Below are 16,720 nucleotides of genomic sequence, written 5' to 3'. Positions count from 1 at the left end.
AAGTCTCCAGTGTACACCAGGAAAATATCTGCATATGCTTGTCCTGTTCACATCATCTTCCCAGGGCTGTTAAAATGGGCCATGGTGGAAGATGGGGTCATGAGCTAGATGGAGTTTTGCTTTGACCCACCATGGCTGCTCTTCTGCTCCAGTTCCTATTCAGTGAGAAGTCTGTAGGTGGTATACATGCAAGAAATTTTGTTCCTTACTCAGGTTGGTGTATTTTTATTTATTAATAGTGCTGCCTTCTGAATAGACCATAAGTATCTATGGGGCTGGCAAGGCAGTTCAGACCGTTGACTTAAGCGGTTTTGAGCTAGTTTGTATTAGCTGGGAGTTTAGCCCCTTGTATTGCAAGCAGCAAAATATGCTTAGCTTTTAGCCAGCTTTACAGAGACATCAGCAGGTGCTGTGTGACTTCCTGTAAGAAAATGCCAAAACAGATCTCAGATCATGTATCAGAAAGTACTGCCATAACAGTTCATTTTCTCTGACATAAGCCTTCACAGCTTTGTCTGTCTGGGATCTAAATAGTTAATCTACCTGAGCAAATAGGTAGGAACATTTTTTCTTTCAATAAAGTTTGATTCCTGGAGGCAGATCTTTTTTTCCAGTGAGTGTCAGATAATTGGAAGGGTAGGGTGAGGCAGGAAACCACGACACGCCCTTGTTGGGACTTGTTTAAGAGCACAGGAATAGAAAAGCAGAAGAAGGGCGAGAATAAAACAGGTTAAATAAAGAAGAGGTGAACATTTTTGGATGATCACTCAGATTCCACACACCTTTGGAAGGACATGATATAAAGTGTAGGTGGCACATTTTGGTAGAAAGGAAACGGTTGAGGAGAAAAACAGATTTTCAGTTCAGTAACCAAAGCAATCCAGGTAAGTTACATTACTAAAAAAAGGAGAAGAAACAAGTATCCTTTATTTTCTGTCTTCCAGATTCCTTGAAGAACAAGGCTGTATTGTCAGGCAAAATAGAGGAGGTGTTACATTTTTCTGTGGGGAATACAATGTAAAAATAAGATGGTGTAAGAGCTGGGTCATTTTGGGTTTGTGTTTGTCAGTGAATACAGCTCTTTTAAAGTGAGTATTAAGTGAAAAGAGTATACCTGCAGGGAGATAAGAAATGTGAAGCCTAGCTCGGGGTATATTTTTAATGCATTTTGTGAAACTACCGTGCAAAAAGATAAAGTTTAGCTGAATGTTCTCTGTTCCTTAAGGGTACCAGCATGGTGAAATGCAGATCATCTGTTTGCAGTTTTTAAAACTGAGCAGATCTGAAATGTGCTGGAGGAATATGGTAAATTGGAGCTTCAGATGGTGGGTGCAGGGTACAATATTGAGGAATTGATCTCTAGTCCTGAGAATGCCTGGAACTGCTTCTGACTGAAAGTTTGTGTTGCCATGGACCTTGCCTCTGACGGGTAGGTTTATTTATTAGCAGTGACTCATTGATTATGACTTTGGGCCACATTTTTGTCATGGAAGATTAGGAGGCACTCTAAGGTGTTTCTGAAGCTTTGTCACAATAACTCAGAAAAGTCTGATCTGAGAATGAGTTTTGAATCCTTTCTGCAGCAGGTCTGGCAATTTGAACATAGTGGCATAAGGTAAAAGACCTGTCTTCTTTTCCTGTCTTTGGACTGACTTGTAGAGTGACTTTGGGGAAGTTACTTGTCCTTCTGTGACTAGTTTCTTCATCTGTGAAATGGTGACAGCAACACATTTCTGTTCTGCAAATGTTTTTTTTTTACAATACTAGATTGTATTTCTCCCTTTCTGTGCCAGAGGCAAGAAGCTTGTGCAGGTCAGAATGGCCTTGCTTTGGCCTGTTTCTTTTTGGGTAGCACAATTAAGTAGAGACAGTGAGGACACATTTTTGAAAGGAAGGCACCTGGCAGTGCAGAGTGAAGTCTGGGCAGTGCTCCTGCTTGTGCTCTGGGAAATGAGCACATATCGGTGTCAAAGAAGGCAGGTCAGGTTCTGGGCAGAGCAGCATTTGGCTTCTACAGCATGTCCAAGCTTTGGCCGGGCATCGAACCTGCTTCCCTGGCATTAGCATCATTTCAGTGAGTCTACAAAATAAGCAGATTTGGAAGCATGATTTGGTTGATTTGATTCTGACTGTGTTGGTTTTGGTAGAATAACCAGAAAGGAACAGCTTTTAAAGCAGAATGAGAAGGTCAGATTCCTAGACTGTGGGGTGAAAGAGAGATAAGGGAGCATTTTTTAACCAGTTCTATTAGTCCAGGACAGTGGCACCTGAAAGGCTTGATTATGAGGAAGGGGCACCCTAAGAGACATTTGATATGATGGGAGACATGGCATTTGCTTTTAACAGTCAGTGACATGGTTTGGAGGCATCTACTGAGTCTCAGAGTATTCGTGATCAAATGGTTCCACTGACATCAAATATTAGTAATCTCAGCACCTGCTGGTGCCTCTTTCTCCTAATGGAGTGTCTCACGGCAGGAGCCTTATTAATGGAGGGAGGAAAGACCTGAAAGGATGTGCTGTGAGAGTGTAACAGCAATCTGACATGAAAACTGGAAGGACATTGTGGAGGAATAAAAGAATCTGAAAATTTTACCATTAAAATATGTCTTTGTGGCTATTCCCCTCCCCTTTGAAAAATGTCTGTAACAAACTTTATTACCATTGCACACAATCCCTAAATTCTAAAATAATAAGAGGGGTTTGAATGTCCCATCTCAGACTGGCTTAGCGTCCTTGCCAACGTGCTGCACTGCAGTCAGGTGGAACAGGGGGTGCAGGAGGCACCCTGCTGTGTTGGGTTTATGTGGAAAGCACAGATCTAAGCTTGCCTTGCAAAGCTGGGCAGCTATTACTATCCTGCTTTTCAGTGCTGTACAGACAGGAAGCAGTGTGCACAAGCGTGGCAGTGCTAGACTTCTCCTGGTTCCTAGTGCCATTAAGATCTGCAAGTTGCCTGATTTTGTGGGTGCCACAAGCGCACTACAACCCCCTGAGCTTTTATGTTAAAGCGGCCATAGGGTTGCCCTGTCTTATGCTGCCTGCAATGTTTGAGAGTGATCCCACTTCACAAGTTTCTGCTTGTTTCATCAGAGATGAAACCACTGCACCACTGCAGGTGGCAGTGCATCAGAGATCTCATCAGAGATGATTGCAGGTGGCTTCTCTGATTCAACAGCACTATTGCTTTGCCACAGACATAGCCCATAGCTATGTCTTTGTGAATCCAGATAGGAGCTGGTGAAATGAGTCAGTCCTGGCAGATAATGGAAATACAGCTCAATCAGCCTGCTGGAGCCTGGGCTAGCTTTTGCATTCATGTGGCAAACACACATGCAACATAGATCAAAATGCATCATGTGCTGGGGCTAGCCTGTGGCATGTGTGGCTCCAAAGATGTGGTTTAACCTCTTGTTATTGGTATCAGAGCAAGATATTTGCCTTTCTCAAGGGAAGGCAAAGATGCAGAGGATGCATTCACTCCATGGTGGTGCTGGCCTCTTCCAGCATCCATAACCAGCACCGCTTCCCAATATTGGAGTTCTGGGGCTACAAAGCAGTAGGAAAGCAGTTTCCAAATACAAAGCTGTGTTTGCTGCCAAAAGCACTGGCAAACCCAACGGTGCTGACATCTAGACAACAGCTTGCAGCATCTGTTTTTAGGGAAGGAGCTTTAAAGATGCTTCCACTGTTGATGCAGTAAGGAAGAGTGAATGACCAGGAGCCCTTCCATTGCAGGGGACTGTCATCGTGCTGGAGGAGGAACTCTCCTAACCCATATAGCTCCGGTCTTGCATAGGCCTTGGAATCAACACCCTGGATAATCCCTTGGAAATCCCCAGTGTTAGCAAGCACCGTAAGGGTTGGGTAGCATCCTGCTGCCAAGGTTGTGTAAGGACTTGGATGTGGCCTCAGGAGCCCCATTTACAGGGCTTCTTAGCCAAGATCGGGGTCTGAGGTGCAAAGAGTGAGGGCTATGGGCACTGTGGGTGTTCTCTGCAAAGTTCAGCTGAGTCTGTGTTAGGAGGCTAATGCGGCTTGACTGATGGTGTGCCTTCTACACTCAAATTGTTCCTGTCCAGCTCTGGGAATAGCAGGAGCTGCTCAAAGACAGAACTGAATCTGAACTTCAGATATTCCTGCAGATTCTCTGCTGCATCCTGCCTTGTGTCATTATTTATGCATGCACAGTACAAGCATAACATCAAGGGGGCTACTTGGTAGGCACTTTGTGGAAGGATAAGTGGAATCATGAGGATCAAACTCAAATGGTAGTTGAATTCGAGAGCACAGTCTTGGGTTCTGCCTCAAGCTGGGCTCTAAAAGTTGGAAGGAATTTTGCCCAAAGCTTTTTCTTAGGCTCAGCCTGTTAAGTGTGTAGGTTTTGGTACAGCTGGGCCTTCAGTTTTAAGGAAGAGTCTTCAAATGCAGTGGAGAGTTTTGGCCTATTATCACCTTGTGCACAAATTAAAATCTTTTCCTTCTCATTGTTTGCAGCTGCACAAGTTGAAATGTTATCTTAAGAGAGACTAGGAGTGAGCAACTGTGTATTTCCTTCTGACAGAAGTCTTTTCTAGCTGATGTTTCGTTTCCAGAATTACAATGTTTCTTTGTGGTACTCCTGCTTTGGCAGACAGTCATATCTCTGCTAGAGACTGTAATTTTGACTAGAGAGGGAAGAAGAGTGTGCACAGCATTCACAGCAGTGATTCCAATACTGTGTAGACTGACCTGAGCTGACGTTAAATTAGATCAGATTCCAAAGCCACAGACAGGGCCTCCAAACCATCTCTGCTCTTCCTGTAGAGCAAGATAAAGCACTTCCTACCTTAAGTTCCTTGCTGCTGAAAATAGCTATTTTAAAGGTACCTCCAGTGTTTTTCTGCTTCACTAAAGTCAGTGCTGTGGCTTTAGCATCAATGTACCCTGAGAATGTACAGTATTACCGTCAACAGTGCAACAGTATGTCTGCTTAGGTTTTTATGGCAGTACTGACATGGTGTAGGTAGCTTAACTCCTGCAAGTGCCTGGATTTCTAATCCTGTACTGTTGAGTCCTGCCCAGAGCAGATGTGTGGGAGTGGTGTTTGGATCCTGTGGTTTTGATCAAGCCTTTATAGGGGCACAACTGGAGACCATAATGTAGTGCCACAAAGTCTGGATATAAATTCAGGTCTGAACTTCTCCAGCACTGAGTGGATTTGCTTCAATTGCCCCTATCTCACCTGTTGGCTTTAGAACCTGTACTGCTGTTTCAGCTCTGCTGCATTGTGCAGCATCCAATTTTGTAGGCAAGTGGTGCTGATGTCTTAGTAATACTCACATGGCTCTGGAAAGGCACTGTAAACTTCCTGGCATAGATGTCTTCCAGGCAGTCTAGTCCCCAGCTGAAGGGAAAAAAGTGGTTGGACTTGTGGGGAGCTGTTGTCATCTCCTACTGTTCACAGAGCTCTGAGTGCAGTCTCTCTGTTTTCCCTGCAGGTGGCAATGGTATGGATTCTGTAACAAAGAAAACGAGGCAAGATGGATCAGAAGTTACTGAAAGACGTAAGGAGAACATTTTAAATTTTTGTTACACATCAAAAATCCCAGAAGCGGATGTGCAGTTTTGTAAGGTATTGAAGACTGACCAGAGGTCCAGAACTAAATTCTGCACCTGTCCCTGGTCTCTCTGTTGAAGTCAGAATAAGGAATAGAATGGGCCAAGATCAGACATTTAGAGACATGTAGCATGACCTGATTGTTTAACCACCGATGAGTGCCCTGTGGTAACATGTCTAGCCAGTAGTGCAGACATTTGGATTCTCCTACTACCTCTGATATCAATGCCCTGCGTGGCCTAGAAAATGTTCTTTAGACATCTTTTTTGGCTGCCTGTAAAACAGAGGATAAGTTTCCTGCTGGCATTATGGGAATTAGCTAGTAGGAAGCTAGTAAGGGGTCTGACCACGGGCTTTGCTGTTACAGCAATGGCTGTGGTTTAGAAGTGCCCAGAAATAATAATACTTCCATGTTTTACAGGGATCTTGTAAGGAAAAAAAGTCTTTCATGGCAGTGATGTTCTTAGTTACTGTAGAGTTAGAAAGGCCTGCAAACAGACAGCATTGTGTGCTAATGAGACTTCAGCCCCTAGGCAGTGTGGTCTTAAGGGACTTTTCTTTAAATAAGTCAACCTTCTTTGAATGAGTCATGCTCTTCCATGAAAATTAAGTAGAATATTGATCTTGTTTGGCTATATTAACATGCCATTACTTCTGCACCCTTTTCTTTCCTCAGTTATTACAGAGACTGTAACCACAAGACTGACGTCCTTACCACCCAGTAAGTAATTGTCAGTCATTACATTACTTCTGCTCAGTGTTCTGTGCCCCTCCGTGCTGTTGAACTGCATTATTTCCATAAATCACTGGGTGCAGCAGGTCTTGGTGCAGAAAGACTTGTACCCAAAGAGAAGCTATTTTCAGAAATGCCTCTCCCAAAATACTTATTACTGGAGAGAAGGAGCAGTATGTGGGGAGGTGTCTGGGTATTGTCAGAAACAAAGCCTCACAGTCCACTAAGACTGGTAGACCAGACTTTCCAAGGGCTTAAGCCCAGATATAGGGCCTCCAGTGGTGACTGTCTCTTGGTGACAAGGGTCAAAAGCGATGGGTCTGCAGCCCCCACTGCTGGGGCTGCAGTGTATTCCCCTCTCACCTTACCCAGTTGACAACAGCAAGTGAATCTTTTTGGGTAATATTAGACGTCACAGGTGATTTCTACCTCTGTAGGGAAGTACAAGTACCAAGTAGGGAAGAATCCTTCATGCTCTTTATACCACCATACTCTTGATTACCTTGCTGCAGCTGCATTGGAAAGGAATTGCACTATCATCTCATTTATGATGAGGGTTAACAGGGGTATCCTTCAGTCCATGTATGGAGCAAAACTTGAATACAAACCTTCTGGGTCTGCAGTGTGAATGCTATCTGCTCTGCCAAGACACTTCCCTGCAGTTCTGATATCTCACCAGACGTGAAGCTATACTTGTAATTGAGTGTGAGGACAGTCTTGCAGTGTCCTTGCTCTTCTCATCTTTTACCCTGAGAGAATGTCTCATTTTGTGCTCATCTCTTCCAGAAGGAGGGAGCAGCAGTGGGCTCAAAACATCATCCCACACTGGAGGGAGCGGAGTGGAAAAGAGGTCTTACACCCATGGCAGCAGCTATGTAACTTCAAGTAAGGAATGAAGACATTGCACAGTGAGCAAACAGACAGCAAGGCACCATAAATGGTCTGAGGAGAGATTCAGGGCAGGGAAGTAGGATAAGCCAGAGGCAAGGAAAACAGGGTTTATGAAAGTAGAAGTGGCAAATACTCAAAGCAAAGCTATTACTTCCCTAAACTTGGGTGTGAGGATGGGTGAGTAAATGGCAAAATTCTCATTTTCCACAGGGAAAACTTGATTTCAGGAGAAAACCAACAAAAAATGCCATTTCCACTGTTGTTAAGAAGTCATTTGGAAACCAAATTTCCCTTCTTTCAGGATTTCCAAATCACAGTTTTTCTGACCATTTTTGTTCAAAAGACAGTTTTGATTAATCTTTTTGTTGGTCTTGCTGAAGATAGATTACTATTAAAGAATTTCCTAGAAAATATTTTCTTGTGTGTGTCCATCCATGGCTTTAGCACTTTGAAGAGTCTGCCAGATTTTCTGGATGTGCTAAATCAGTATGTGCTGTCTACTCCATAAAAACAGGGTTCTTCTCTAACAACATTCTTTGTCCAGCTGTTAGATTGTCATAGCAAAGGTTCCCGAAGAATAAGCTTCCTAAGCAGGTTTCTGGCACACCTGTCTCTCTGTCCCCAGTGGGACACACTGCATAACTATCCTTGCAGAAAACATTGTCCATGCTCCAAAAGAGCTGACAGACCAAATAGAGTGAAGCGCAGTTTGGAAGCTCAACAGGAGAATTAGCCATACCCAATAGATCTGACAGACACCTCCATACCAATTAAAGGCCAGAGTTTGGAGTTGCTTTGCCTCAGGGCAGATGTGAAGTAACTCCAGTGAAGATGTCAGTCTAATTTTCTGGATTGGCACCAGTCTGAGAACTGAACCCAGCCCTGCAAACTCAGACAGCTCCGCAGGATTGTCATCTTCCTCATTATTTCTTTTCAGTGTGTGAAGGAAAAGTATCTGAACTTCAGAGATAATGCGTTCTTGAAGTTTCACAGAGCATTTTCTAATCTCTGCTTTCCCACTCTGCTTGCAAAATGCTTCCAACGGAGGTCTACTTGTCACAGTAGTTCTTTCTGCTGAATTAAATGGAAAAGTTACCAAACAAAACAGGTCCTTGTAGAGGGGAAAGTTCACAAGAAAACACTCTGTTGAGATCACAAGGGCATGCTCTTTTTGCAGTGATGGGTAAACAATAGCCAGTCTGATCCTGCTGATCAGTGTGGATACGTTGCACTTTGCCACAGGGCTCCCTTTTTGCTGCATTCTGATCATGCTCCAGCATTAGATTTCATATAAGAGTATGAACACATTCTCCACAGCACTGATGTGAATTAGGAAGGAAAATTCTTTCCTCTGTCTAAATATAACAGCCACTAATAACATCCAGGTTGTCTTGGTCCTGATGCACACCTCAATCACTTCTCTAGAAAATGGACAAAGGCATGACTAAGTGAGAGTGTGGATAGCTGCTTTGGAAGGGAAGCAGACTCATCTCTGCTTCCTGATCTCATGAACTGCATCCTTTAGCACTTTGAGTTTGGCTTAACAATCATCTCCTGGTTTTTTGTGACCTATGCCATATAACACTTGAGTTTAGAGGTGGATCTGTATCCAAACCAAAACCCAGCACCATCCAGAGCCAGATTTATTCCTGCTCAAGGGAGATGGCTCCTTCATCCCCCTAGGCCAAAACCTGCTGTCATATATATAATTGACAAGATTTGTTTTGAAACCACAAAGATAACCAATACTCCTCTCTGCACTGAATGCTGAGGACAGTCAGAGTTAGACCCAGATGTGGTTCTTGCCCATCTCTAGTTGTGAGGTACCAATGCAAATTTGTCCAGCTCAGAAGACAGTAATATAAAGCACCCAGGGCATCCAGGGTGTACATCCAGGGCATATCTTCAATTTGCTGAGGGCGTTTTGTTTTACCTATAGGTGGAAGTGGTAGGTTGAATTCATCATCATCCTCTGGCTACAGACAAACCCAGTCTCCCAGCTCTACTCTCACCAAATCACCTGGCTCAACATTTGAAAGAAAAACCTATGTCAACCGCCATGCAACATATGAAGGTATCACAGAATATGACATAGAAAGGAGGCAATATGTAGTGCACTCTGAGGTCACATTAATGCAGAATTTTCCCAAACAGCACAGGAATCCCATTGTGGTTTTCCTAGGAAATAAGCCATTGGGGACACATTTTAATGTTTAACTCCTATTTATAATAATGCTCATTCCTAAAAGGAGTTATGGCATATTTTTGTTGAAAGACATTAGAAGCTCTTTCATGTAATTCTGAATAGCTCTGTTTTTTAAATGGAAATATTTGTTGCCCACTGGGATTAGACAGTTACCAGGAAGACATGTTCTGAAAGTTTTTAATGATCTTGTACAAAGTATTAATGAACACCTTTCTGTTCTTTGCAGGGAGCTCCAGTGCCAACTCTTCTCCTGAGTTTCCCAGAAAAGAGTTTGGTATGTTCTTTTTAGAGCTCTTGCTCTGAACATTATGGCAAGGTCATGTGAGTTGGTGGCTACGGTGGCTTTTTGCACATTGCTGTGTCTTGCTCTACCTATGCTGACTAGGTATTGGGCAGCCAGTGCAGCTCCACTCCATGACTTTGGAAGAGTTATTTGGGATTTACATTAACAGCTGACAGCAGGGTCTCTAGTTGACACATATTCAAACAGAGGGTGCATACTGTATATCTGCTACCCTCAACTGCTTTTGTGATGCTCCCCATATGGCATGGGACATGGACAGGAGAGCATAGACATGGGATGCTTCATAACATTTCTCCCTGCCCCCCACCCCCATAGCTGGGAGGACAGCTCCAAGCAAGAAAGCCAAAGCTCTTAGGATTTTGAGCCATTGCTGGATATACTTTTCCAGTACCTCTTTTCTAGGCTTCAACATGTTTCTATGGAAAGCTGAACTGGCTATCAAGTGATATATTTACACTGAACATTGTCGGCAGGTATGAGCTTGCCTGTCCAAACTCTGAGCTGCCGATTTTACTCAGTGCAGATAGTGAAACAGTATGATCTGGCCATCTTTCTGGCTCAGAGAGGAGGCAGGGTTTCACAGTGCCCAACTTTGGTTGGTGGGGTAAACAGGCCTATTAGCTGCCTTTTGGCCTGTTGAAATGGGAGATCACCATCTATGAACAACATTTATGTGTACAAAAAGAAACAGCAGTTGGTCCAGAAATGCTAAAGGTGCTACTGATTCTTTAAGATACCTTATGGTCTAAAGGGGGCCTGGTAAAAACTCCAAGCATTCAATTTCCCCAGTTGTGCCCCAACTAAAGGTTATTGTCTAAATCTGAGCACTCTGAGCAAGATCCGTGTGTTCATTTTCAGAGATGTCACAGGCAGTAAAGCCTAATACTGCTTTTCTCTCATTGCTGTTCACAGCATCTGCCTCCACGAGAGGGAGAAGCCAAAGTCGAGGTGAGTGATACTGTTCTTTTAGAAGCCTCCTTTGTTTTATTCAGTATGATTCAGGGTGTGTTAAATGGACCTATTTCTTAGCTAGAATCAACCAGTTTAAGTGTAGATCAGTCAGATGAGGTATGTGGATTTACACCACTGTAGATGTGAACCATTTATCTGTAAGCAATTGCTTAAACAAGCTCGGTGTAAAAATTGATCCTAGAGAAGGTCGTGGTGGTTTGGACTGTGTTAGAAAGGAGGATCTACTTGAGGACCTGGACATCTGGAAGCATAGCAGATAGTCTTCCATTTTGTCTGTTCACTACCATAAACTCAGTCCATCCATGCTCTGTGATCTGCCTTTGACATATTTACAGTAATTGTATTCATGTTCCTCTTACTGCGATCTATCTTACAAACCATAAGGCCATACCCTGAAACAATCTCATGCTGGTAGTAAGGAGATGGTGAGGAAATTATGGACTTGCTGTGGTCTGTTTAGCCAGCTCACTGTAAAGCTCTGCATTGTTTAAATCATTCAGCTCTTCTAATAATTTATTAACAGCATTGGGGAAAGAAGGATTATATTGCTTGTAAGAGTGTAATATCTGTTCCCAGCTGCTTGAAGAGGAAACTATAATGTCACTTTGTCCGAGTTAATTTTAGCAGTGGATATAAATCAAAGTGTGCTCTTGCACACTCCTCCTGGAGAATGTCACAGTTACCAATTATTCTACCTCAGATCTTCACAGTCTCCTCTAGCACACTACGCACCTGAGCCCCCAGCAGAACTAGGCCATACATAACAAAACAGACACCAGAGAATCAGCTCCAGCTTCTCATATTACTTCAGAAAATAATTCCAATCCATCAGCTTCTCCACATGAATGCCAAAGCTAGTGTTTCTTTTATAGTGCATGCACTGTCAGATTTCAACTTGAGAAGCATGTATCACGTGTCCTGGCTGGCCAGTTTGCTTGTGGGTAGCAAGGTTAAAGGCTTGCCCCACCCAAATCACATTAACTCTATAGTCTCTTGTGCTGGACAGTAAAAGTCAGTAATAAAATTGAGTACCTGGTGAGAATGTTTGCTTAAAACTGGCCTGATTACATTCAGTGAACCAAAAGAGAAGTCAGCAGGTTGTAAGAGACTAAATCGTACAGCCCATTGTAGAGATGACAGTGTGAATTTTACCCAAGAAGTGGTAGGGAATTTGTGTATTTAGTAAGCTTCTTTTGGCTCTCTATGTTTTTGTCCAGAAGGACTATAATAATAATAATAATAATAATAATAATTGTGATGAGGGGGAATATCAATGTGATTGAGGACTGCATAATTAGGCCTTCTGTATGTCTGGCAGTAACAATGCTATTGACTTCAACAGAGGCCCTCAATGAGTAAAAAATAGCTCTCTGGAATTAAAAGTAGTAAAATGTGACCCCAAAACAAAAAGTCACCCAAACCAATTTACAACCAATTCACATGGGCCATGAGTGCTGCTCAGAACAAGCAGCAAGACAGCAAGAAGGAACATAGCAAGAAGGAAGGAATTCACTTCAGCCTAAAGATTCATTCCCGGCTCAGGACACAAATGCATCTCACTCCATATTCACGATCTGCTTTTTCTCTTCCCAGAGAGTGAAATACGAGTACGACTGCAGAGTGCATCTCCCTCTGGCAGATGTAAGTGCCATGGCTTTTATTCCAGGGGGATCAGTTATAAGATAGAGGGTGTTGCTGCTCAGGGTATGTCTGCAGTGTCTCTGGGACCCAATCTTCATGGTGACAGATAGCAGCATGTCATTCTTTTTTTCCTCTTAAGAACATTCATTTGTCTTCCCGTTCTGAACAAGGAAGCATGCTGTGGGTTAGATGGTGGTCTTGCAAGGATGTAGTTGTACTTAGTCCCAGAAATGAGGCCCTGAAGCTTTGTTATTAAGTAAGTGGCAGCCCCAGAAGGCACCCCAGACAGTACAACTTCATAGACACTCACAGGTAAATTCCACTGAATGGTTTAGCCAGGGCAAGATTACAAATCAATGAAACAATGGCTTTTGGGTGAGTCTGGACACTTGCTTTTCCTTCCAGGGACAGAGTTGGATGATGTGAAACGTTTGCTGAAAGGAAGTCGATCAGCCAGCTGCAGCCCTACTCGATCACCATCAAGTACACTCCCGATACCGAAAAAGGCTGTGGTGGAGACAAAGATGGTTACTGAGAGCTCTCAGTCAGGTATTTGGCAGAGGATGGTTAACAGTGCTGGAGCCATTCCAAACATTATTTGCCATAAAAATACCAGTTGCTAAGAACCTCCAAGTAAGAATACATGGTCTCTGTCCCAGACAGTGGTGGCAATACAGAAAAAGGGTCAGGATGCTGGAGGGCTGTCCAGATGTTGCGCTAACAAGAGATATCTTGGGTAGCTTTCTAGTGACTTGTCTAATTTCCATAAAAACAAGCCAGTTCCTGCTGCCACCAGCTTTAATTCAGAGGTGTTTCTGGCAGAGACAAGAGCTCTAAGCAAATATGTCTTAGGGTGATTTGATCTTATCTCCAAGCAAGATGGAGATAGCACTGAAGACAACATTTGGATCAGTGATTTATTGGCCACACCACATGATTCAGAGATCACTAGGACTTGATAATAATGGAAGTGGTACTTAAAATACTATAATCAGCTTTTATTATTTATAAGCCTCACCAGAGTGCTTGAGATAGTGGTATTCACATTCACTCTACTGTTCTCCAGCAGTATCTAGGAACAAGCAATACCTTTTTTCTTGTGCATGGCTCAAATCCTGTCTAAAACTGGGAATTTTACTCCAATACACTAGTGAACCAATCAGAGCTACATGTGGGAAGCAGAAGTCATACATCCCATGGCCCAGGATGATTTATTACAGAATGGCAGACCAAAGAGTTTTATCCTGGTATCATAGCATCTACAAGCAACAAAATCTCTTCAAGGTGTTTTGTGAATGGTCACACTATCAAGTCAATCTTTATTCCATTCGTTAAAATTCAGGTGGGCTGTAATCAGCTGGCATCTGAGATCAGTTATACCATGTTAACATGGAGTCATTGCGTTGACTCCACAAGGGTAACTGAAATTTAAGGCAGATGAAGTTGTTTGCCATGTAAACCTGCAACACATGCTGAGCCACAAGCCTGGTCTCACTGAAAACCACTTCCGTTTGGTTTTTTTACAGTGTCGGGGACGTATGATACAACCATACTGAATACCGCCCTCCCTTCATACATGTGGTCCTCCACTCTGCCTGCTGGGTCTTCCCTTGGTGGATACCATAACAGCTCTTCCTTGATCAATGCTATGTCTCACTCTACAGGATCAGGTATGCCTCCTGGACCACCCAGGCTTGAAGGATGTAACTCCATACTGAAACTGGGTCAACAGAAGTGCTTTTTTTTGTACAGCAAGAAGAACTAAAATGATGGAAGAATCAAGATGGCAGGGGATATGCTTGAATTTTCTCTGGTTTTCTGTAACTTGGTGCTCTCTGCTTCTACACTGACTGTATTTGAAAATCCTTATTTGTGAGGATCTATTGTCCTGACTGCCTGATCTGTCGCTACACTTTGATGATAGCTTTATCAATGAGGTCAGGCTCACATTCACTATCAAAACTAGTTTTAGACTCTAGTTAACATTGGATTATCCTGGCCGATTATAAGAAAGAGTGGGCCTCACCCTTCAGTCCTCATACACTGAAGATGTAATCAGTAAGTGCTGAGTGTGCTTATACCTTTTAAGGCCCACTTCTAAATACCAGGGATGCTGCATTTCCCACTTGCAGAGAAAAAGCTTTATGGTAGCATACTATTAAAAGCTTTGCTTTCTCAAACTGCCTCATGATTGCAAATTGTCTGGTGTAGGATTTTCTCCCCTTTGTCAGTTCAGTAAAAGAGTGGTTTGGTGTCACAATTTTCAAGATTTTTCCTCTGTGCCATTATTGTGCATTATCACTAACTGCATTTCCAAGTGACGCTGACTCTTAATTTCTGTGACTGTGCCACTGACCTTTGGGTGCTGGATTTCTGATTCCAGAGAAGTAATAACATTTCACTTCCTCTTTTTGCAGTTTTTGGTGTTCCAAATAACCTGGCTCCCAGCAATCATACTCTGAACGCAGGCCTGAGCACTTCCTCTACAGGTCAGATTTTTCTCTTCTTCCCTTCGCACTTTCACAGCACCAAAGTCCTGGCAGACATGTACAATGAAATAATACTATATCACACAGTTTCGCTTCTGTTCCTCATCTCAGTGTCAGCAGCTTCTCTGCACATCCCAGTTATTTTTTGGTTACAGTGGATTTATTCTGAGCCGGCCCTGTATAGCTGGTGTCAGCTCCTGACTATTTTTGTCTGGGAGGCAGGGAAAACAAGAGATTTTCCAAGGAGAATAATTAGTCTTTTGAAAGACACCTGTTAGGCCACCCTGTTTCTTGCCTAGAACAACTCAGGGTAATGCCTTAAAAAATAAACTTATGTGTCCTAATGCATAAAGGCTCACTGCTCCTCTGTCAGTTTTCCCCCTAATTTCCCTTTGCTTCACCTGGCTCATGGCTTCTGTCAGACTCTCTTCAATGCCACTAAACCACTTATCTTCCTTTCACAGTCACACACACTATGCCTACACAGCACAGTGCCATCATGCAGGGTCTCTAACTGTGCCTACAAAGAGAGCAGGGTGTACGAGAGCAGTCTGTACACTGCACTAATATTGCTACACTGATTCTGGTGCCAAAGGTGCCAGCTTCCAAGCCGTTTGCTTCTCTTTGGACAGTACTTTGACACACACTGTGTGCAGTTATCTCTTTAAATTTCCTGTAGTCAGTCCAAACCAGTTTTCTGAATTTAGCTTTTTTCCCCAAGTGCCCCGCCTGCAGAAATGTCCATGCAGCCATGAGAGTGGCCTTGCAATTTAGCTTGAGATAATGTTTTAAAATGGTCACCATTATTGTCCTGGGCCAACAATAACTTATACAGCAAAATGATCTAAGGAAAAGACAGTTTGTAAGGAAGATCTTTGAATAGAAATGCTTAGGCCTGTGATGCCTCCAGCTAGCTGGCAAAACTTCTTGGGAGAAGTCATCATTATTGTCATTGGTTTTGTTTTGTTTTTAGCCAGAATACCACCTGCACTGCAGGACTTTTATAATGCCCATTGCAATGTTTTTCTTTGCAGTGTTTGGAGTTCAAAACAACCTGTCTCCAAGCTCTTCAACCCTGACCCAGAATGCTACTGCAGCTTCCGCAGGTCAGCAGCAATTTAAGCCTAGAGAAAGTGTGAGGGCCACCAATGTGTGCTGCCTTCTCCCACCTTTTCTATAGTGACTAGAAAGTTCATATTGACAGAGGCTCCTTCATTACCATCTTCTGTGAAGCAGTGTGGTATGAGGGGATGTTGAGGAACATTTCCTCTGCTTTGCATGTGCAGGAACAGCTCCCATTGCCTATGGAAGCACTAGAGAGTTGCTTGCTGGGGAAGCCCTTGCTTGTTTGAGTTGTCCTGAATGAGAAAAGATTTTTGAAATGGTGTGCAGCCCAAGGTTGGTGCGTGTAGATACCTTGTTATCCTTCGTCTCTTTCATTCTCAAACTTCTTCATTGCAGCATACGGGATGAAGAACACTTCTCAGAGTAACACCATGGCAAGTACTGGTGTGTCTGCCTCAGCAGGTGAGTGTGTCATTCACAGATGTTCAGGCATGGTCTTGTACAAGCATATCATGATAAAAACAAGTTAGATACTTAGCCAGCTGAGTGACACTAACACCTGGCTCCTCAGGAGCATGACTTATCACTAGCCAAGTCTTCTACCAGTACCTTTCTGAAAAGAAAGCAAATGAGCCAGAAGCTAAGAATGAACAAATGAGCTGGTCTGATTCAGATCTCCCCCACTCTGTGGTAACTTGAATGATTTAATTGCAGCTATTTCTGCTCAACAGGCAGGTAACTGGATAGAAGATCACATGTGTGAAATTTTGCTTCACTTGAAACCAAAACATTTGCAAGGTTGCTCTTAAACACTAGAAACT

General features: G+C 43.1%; 1 protein-coding gene across 1 annotated transcript in view; it reads left to right on the top strand.

Moving 5' to 3' along the window:
* Positions 1-653: 653 nt before the first annotated feature.
* COL17A1 (collagen type XVII alpha 1 chain) overlaps positions 654-16,720 on the top strand; it is a 42,876-nt gene continuing 26,809 nt past the window's right edge. Inside the window, exons 1-13 of the mRNA XM_052800021.1 lie at positions 654-884; positions 5,480-5,545; positions 6,275-6,319; positions 7,118-7,216; positions 9,162-9,296; positions 9,655-9,702; positions 10,645-10,680; positions 12,298-12,345; positions 12,751-12,894; positions 13,872-14,015; positions 14,763-14,834; positions 15,869-15,940; positions 16,296-16,361. Of these exons, the coding sequence (XP_052655981.1) occupies positions 5,491-5,545; positions 6,275-6,319; positions 7,118-7,216; positions 9,162-9,296; positions 9,655-9,702; positions 10,645-10,680; positions 12,298-12,345; positions 12,751-12,894; positions 13,872-14,015; positions 14,763-14,834; positions 15,869-15,940; positions 16,296-16,361 (964 nt within the window). The 5' untranslated portion in view covers positions 654-884; positions 5,480-5,490. The remainder of the gene's footprint in view (positions 885-5,479; positions 5,546-6,274; positions 6,320-7,117; positions 7,217-9,161; positions 9,297-9,654; positions 9,703-10,644; positions 10,681-12,297; positions 12,346-12,750; positions 12,895-13,871; positions 14,016-14,762; positions 14,835-15,868; positions 15,941-16,295; positions 16,362-16,720) is intronic.

The sequence above is a fragment of the Harpia harpyja genome, chromosome 10 (assembly GCF_026419915.1).
Source record: "Harpia harpyja isolate bHarHar1 chromosome 10, bHarHar1 primary haplotype, whole genome shotgun sequence".
Taxonomy (NCBI): domain Eukaryota; kingdom Metazoa; phylum Chordata; class Aves; order Accipitriformes; family Accipitridae; genus Harpia; species Harpia harpyja.
The sequence above is the reverse complement of the archived record's forward strand: the minus strand, read 5'-3'. Positions and strand labels throughout refer to the sequence as shown.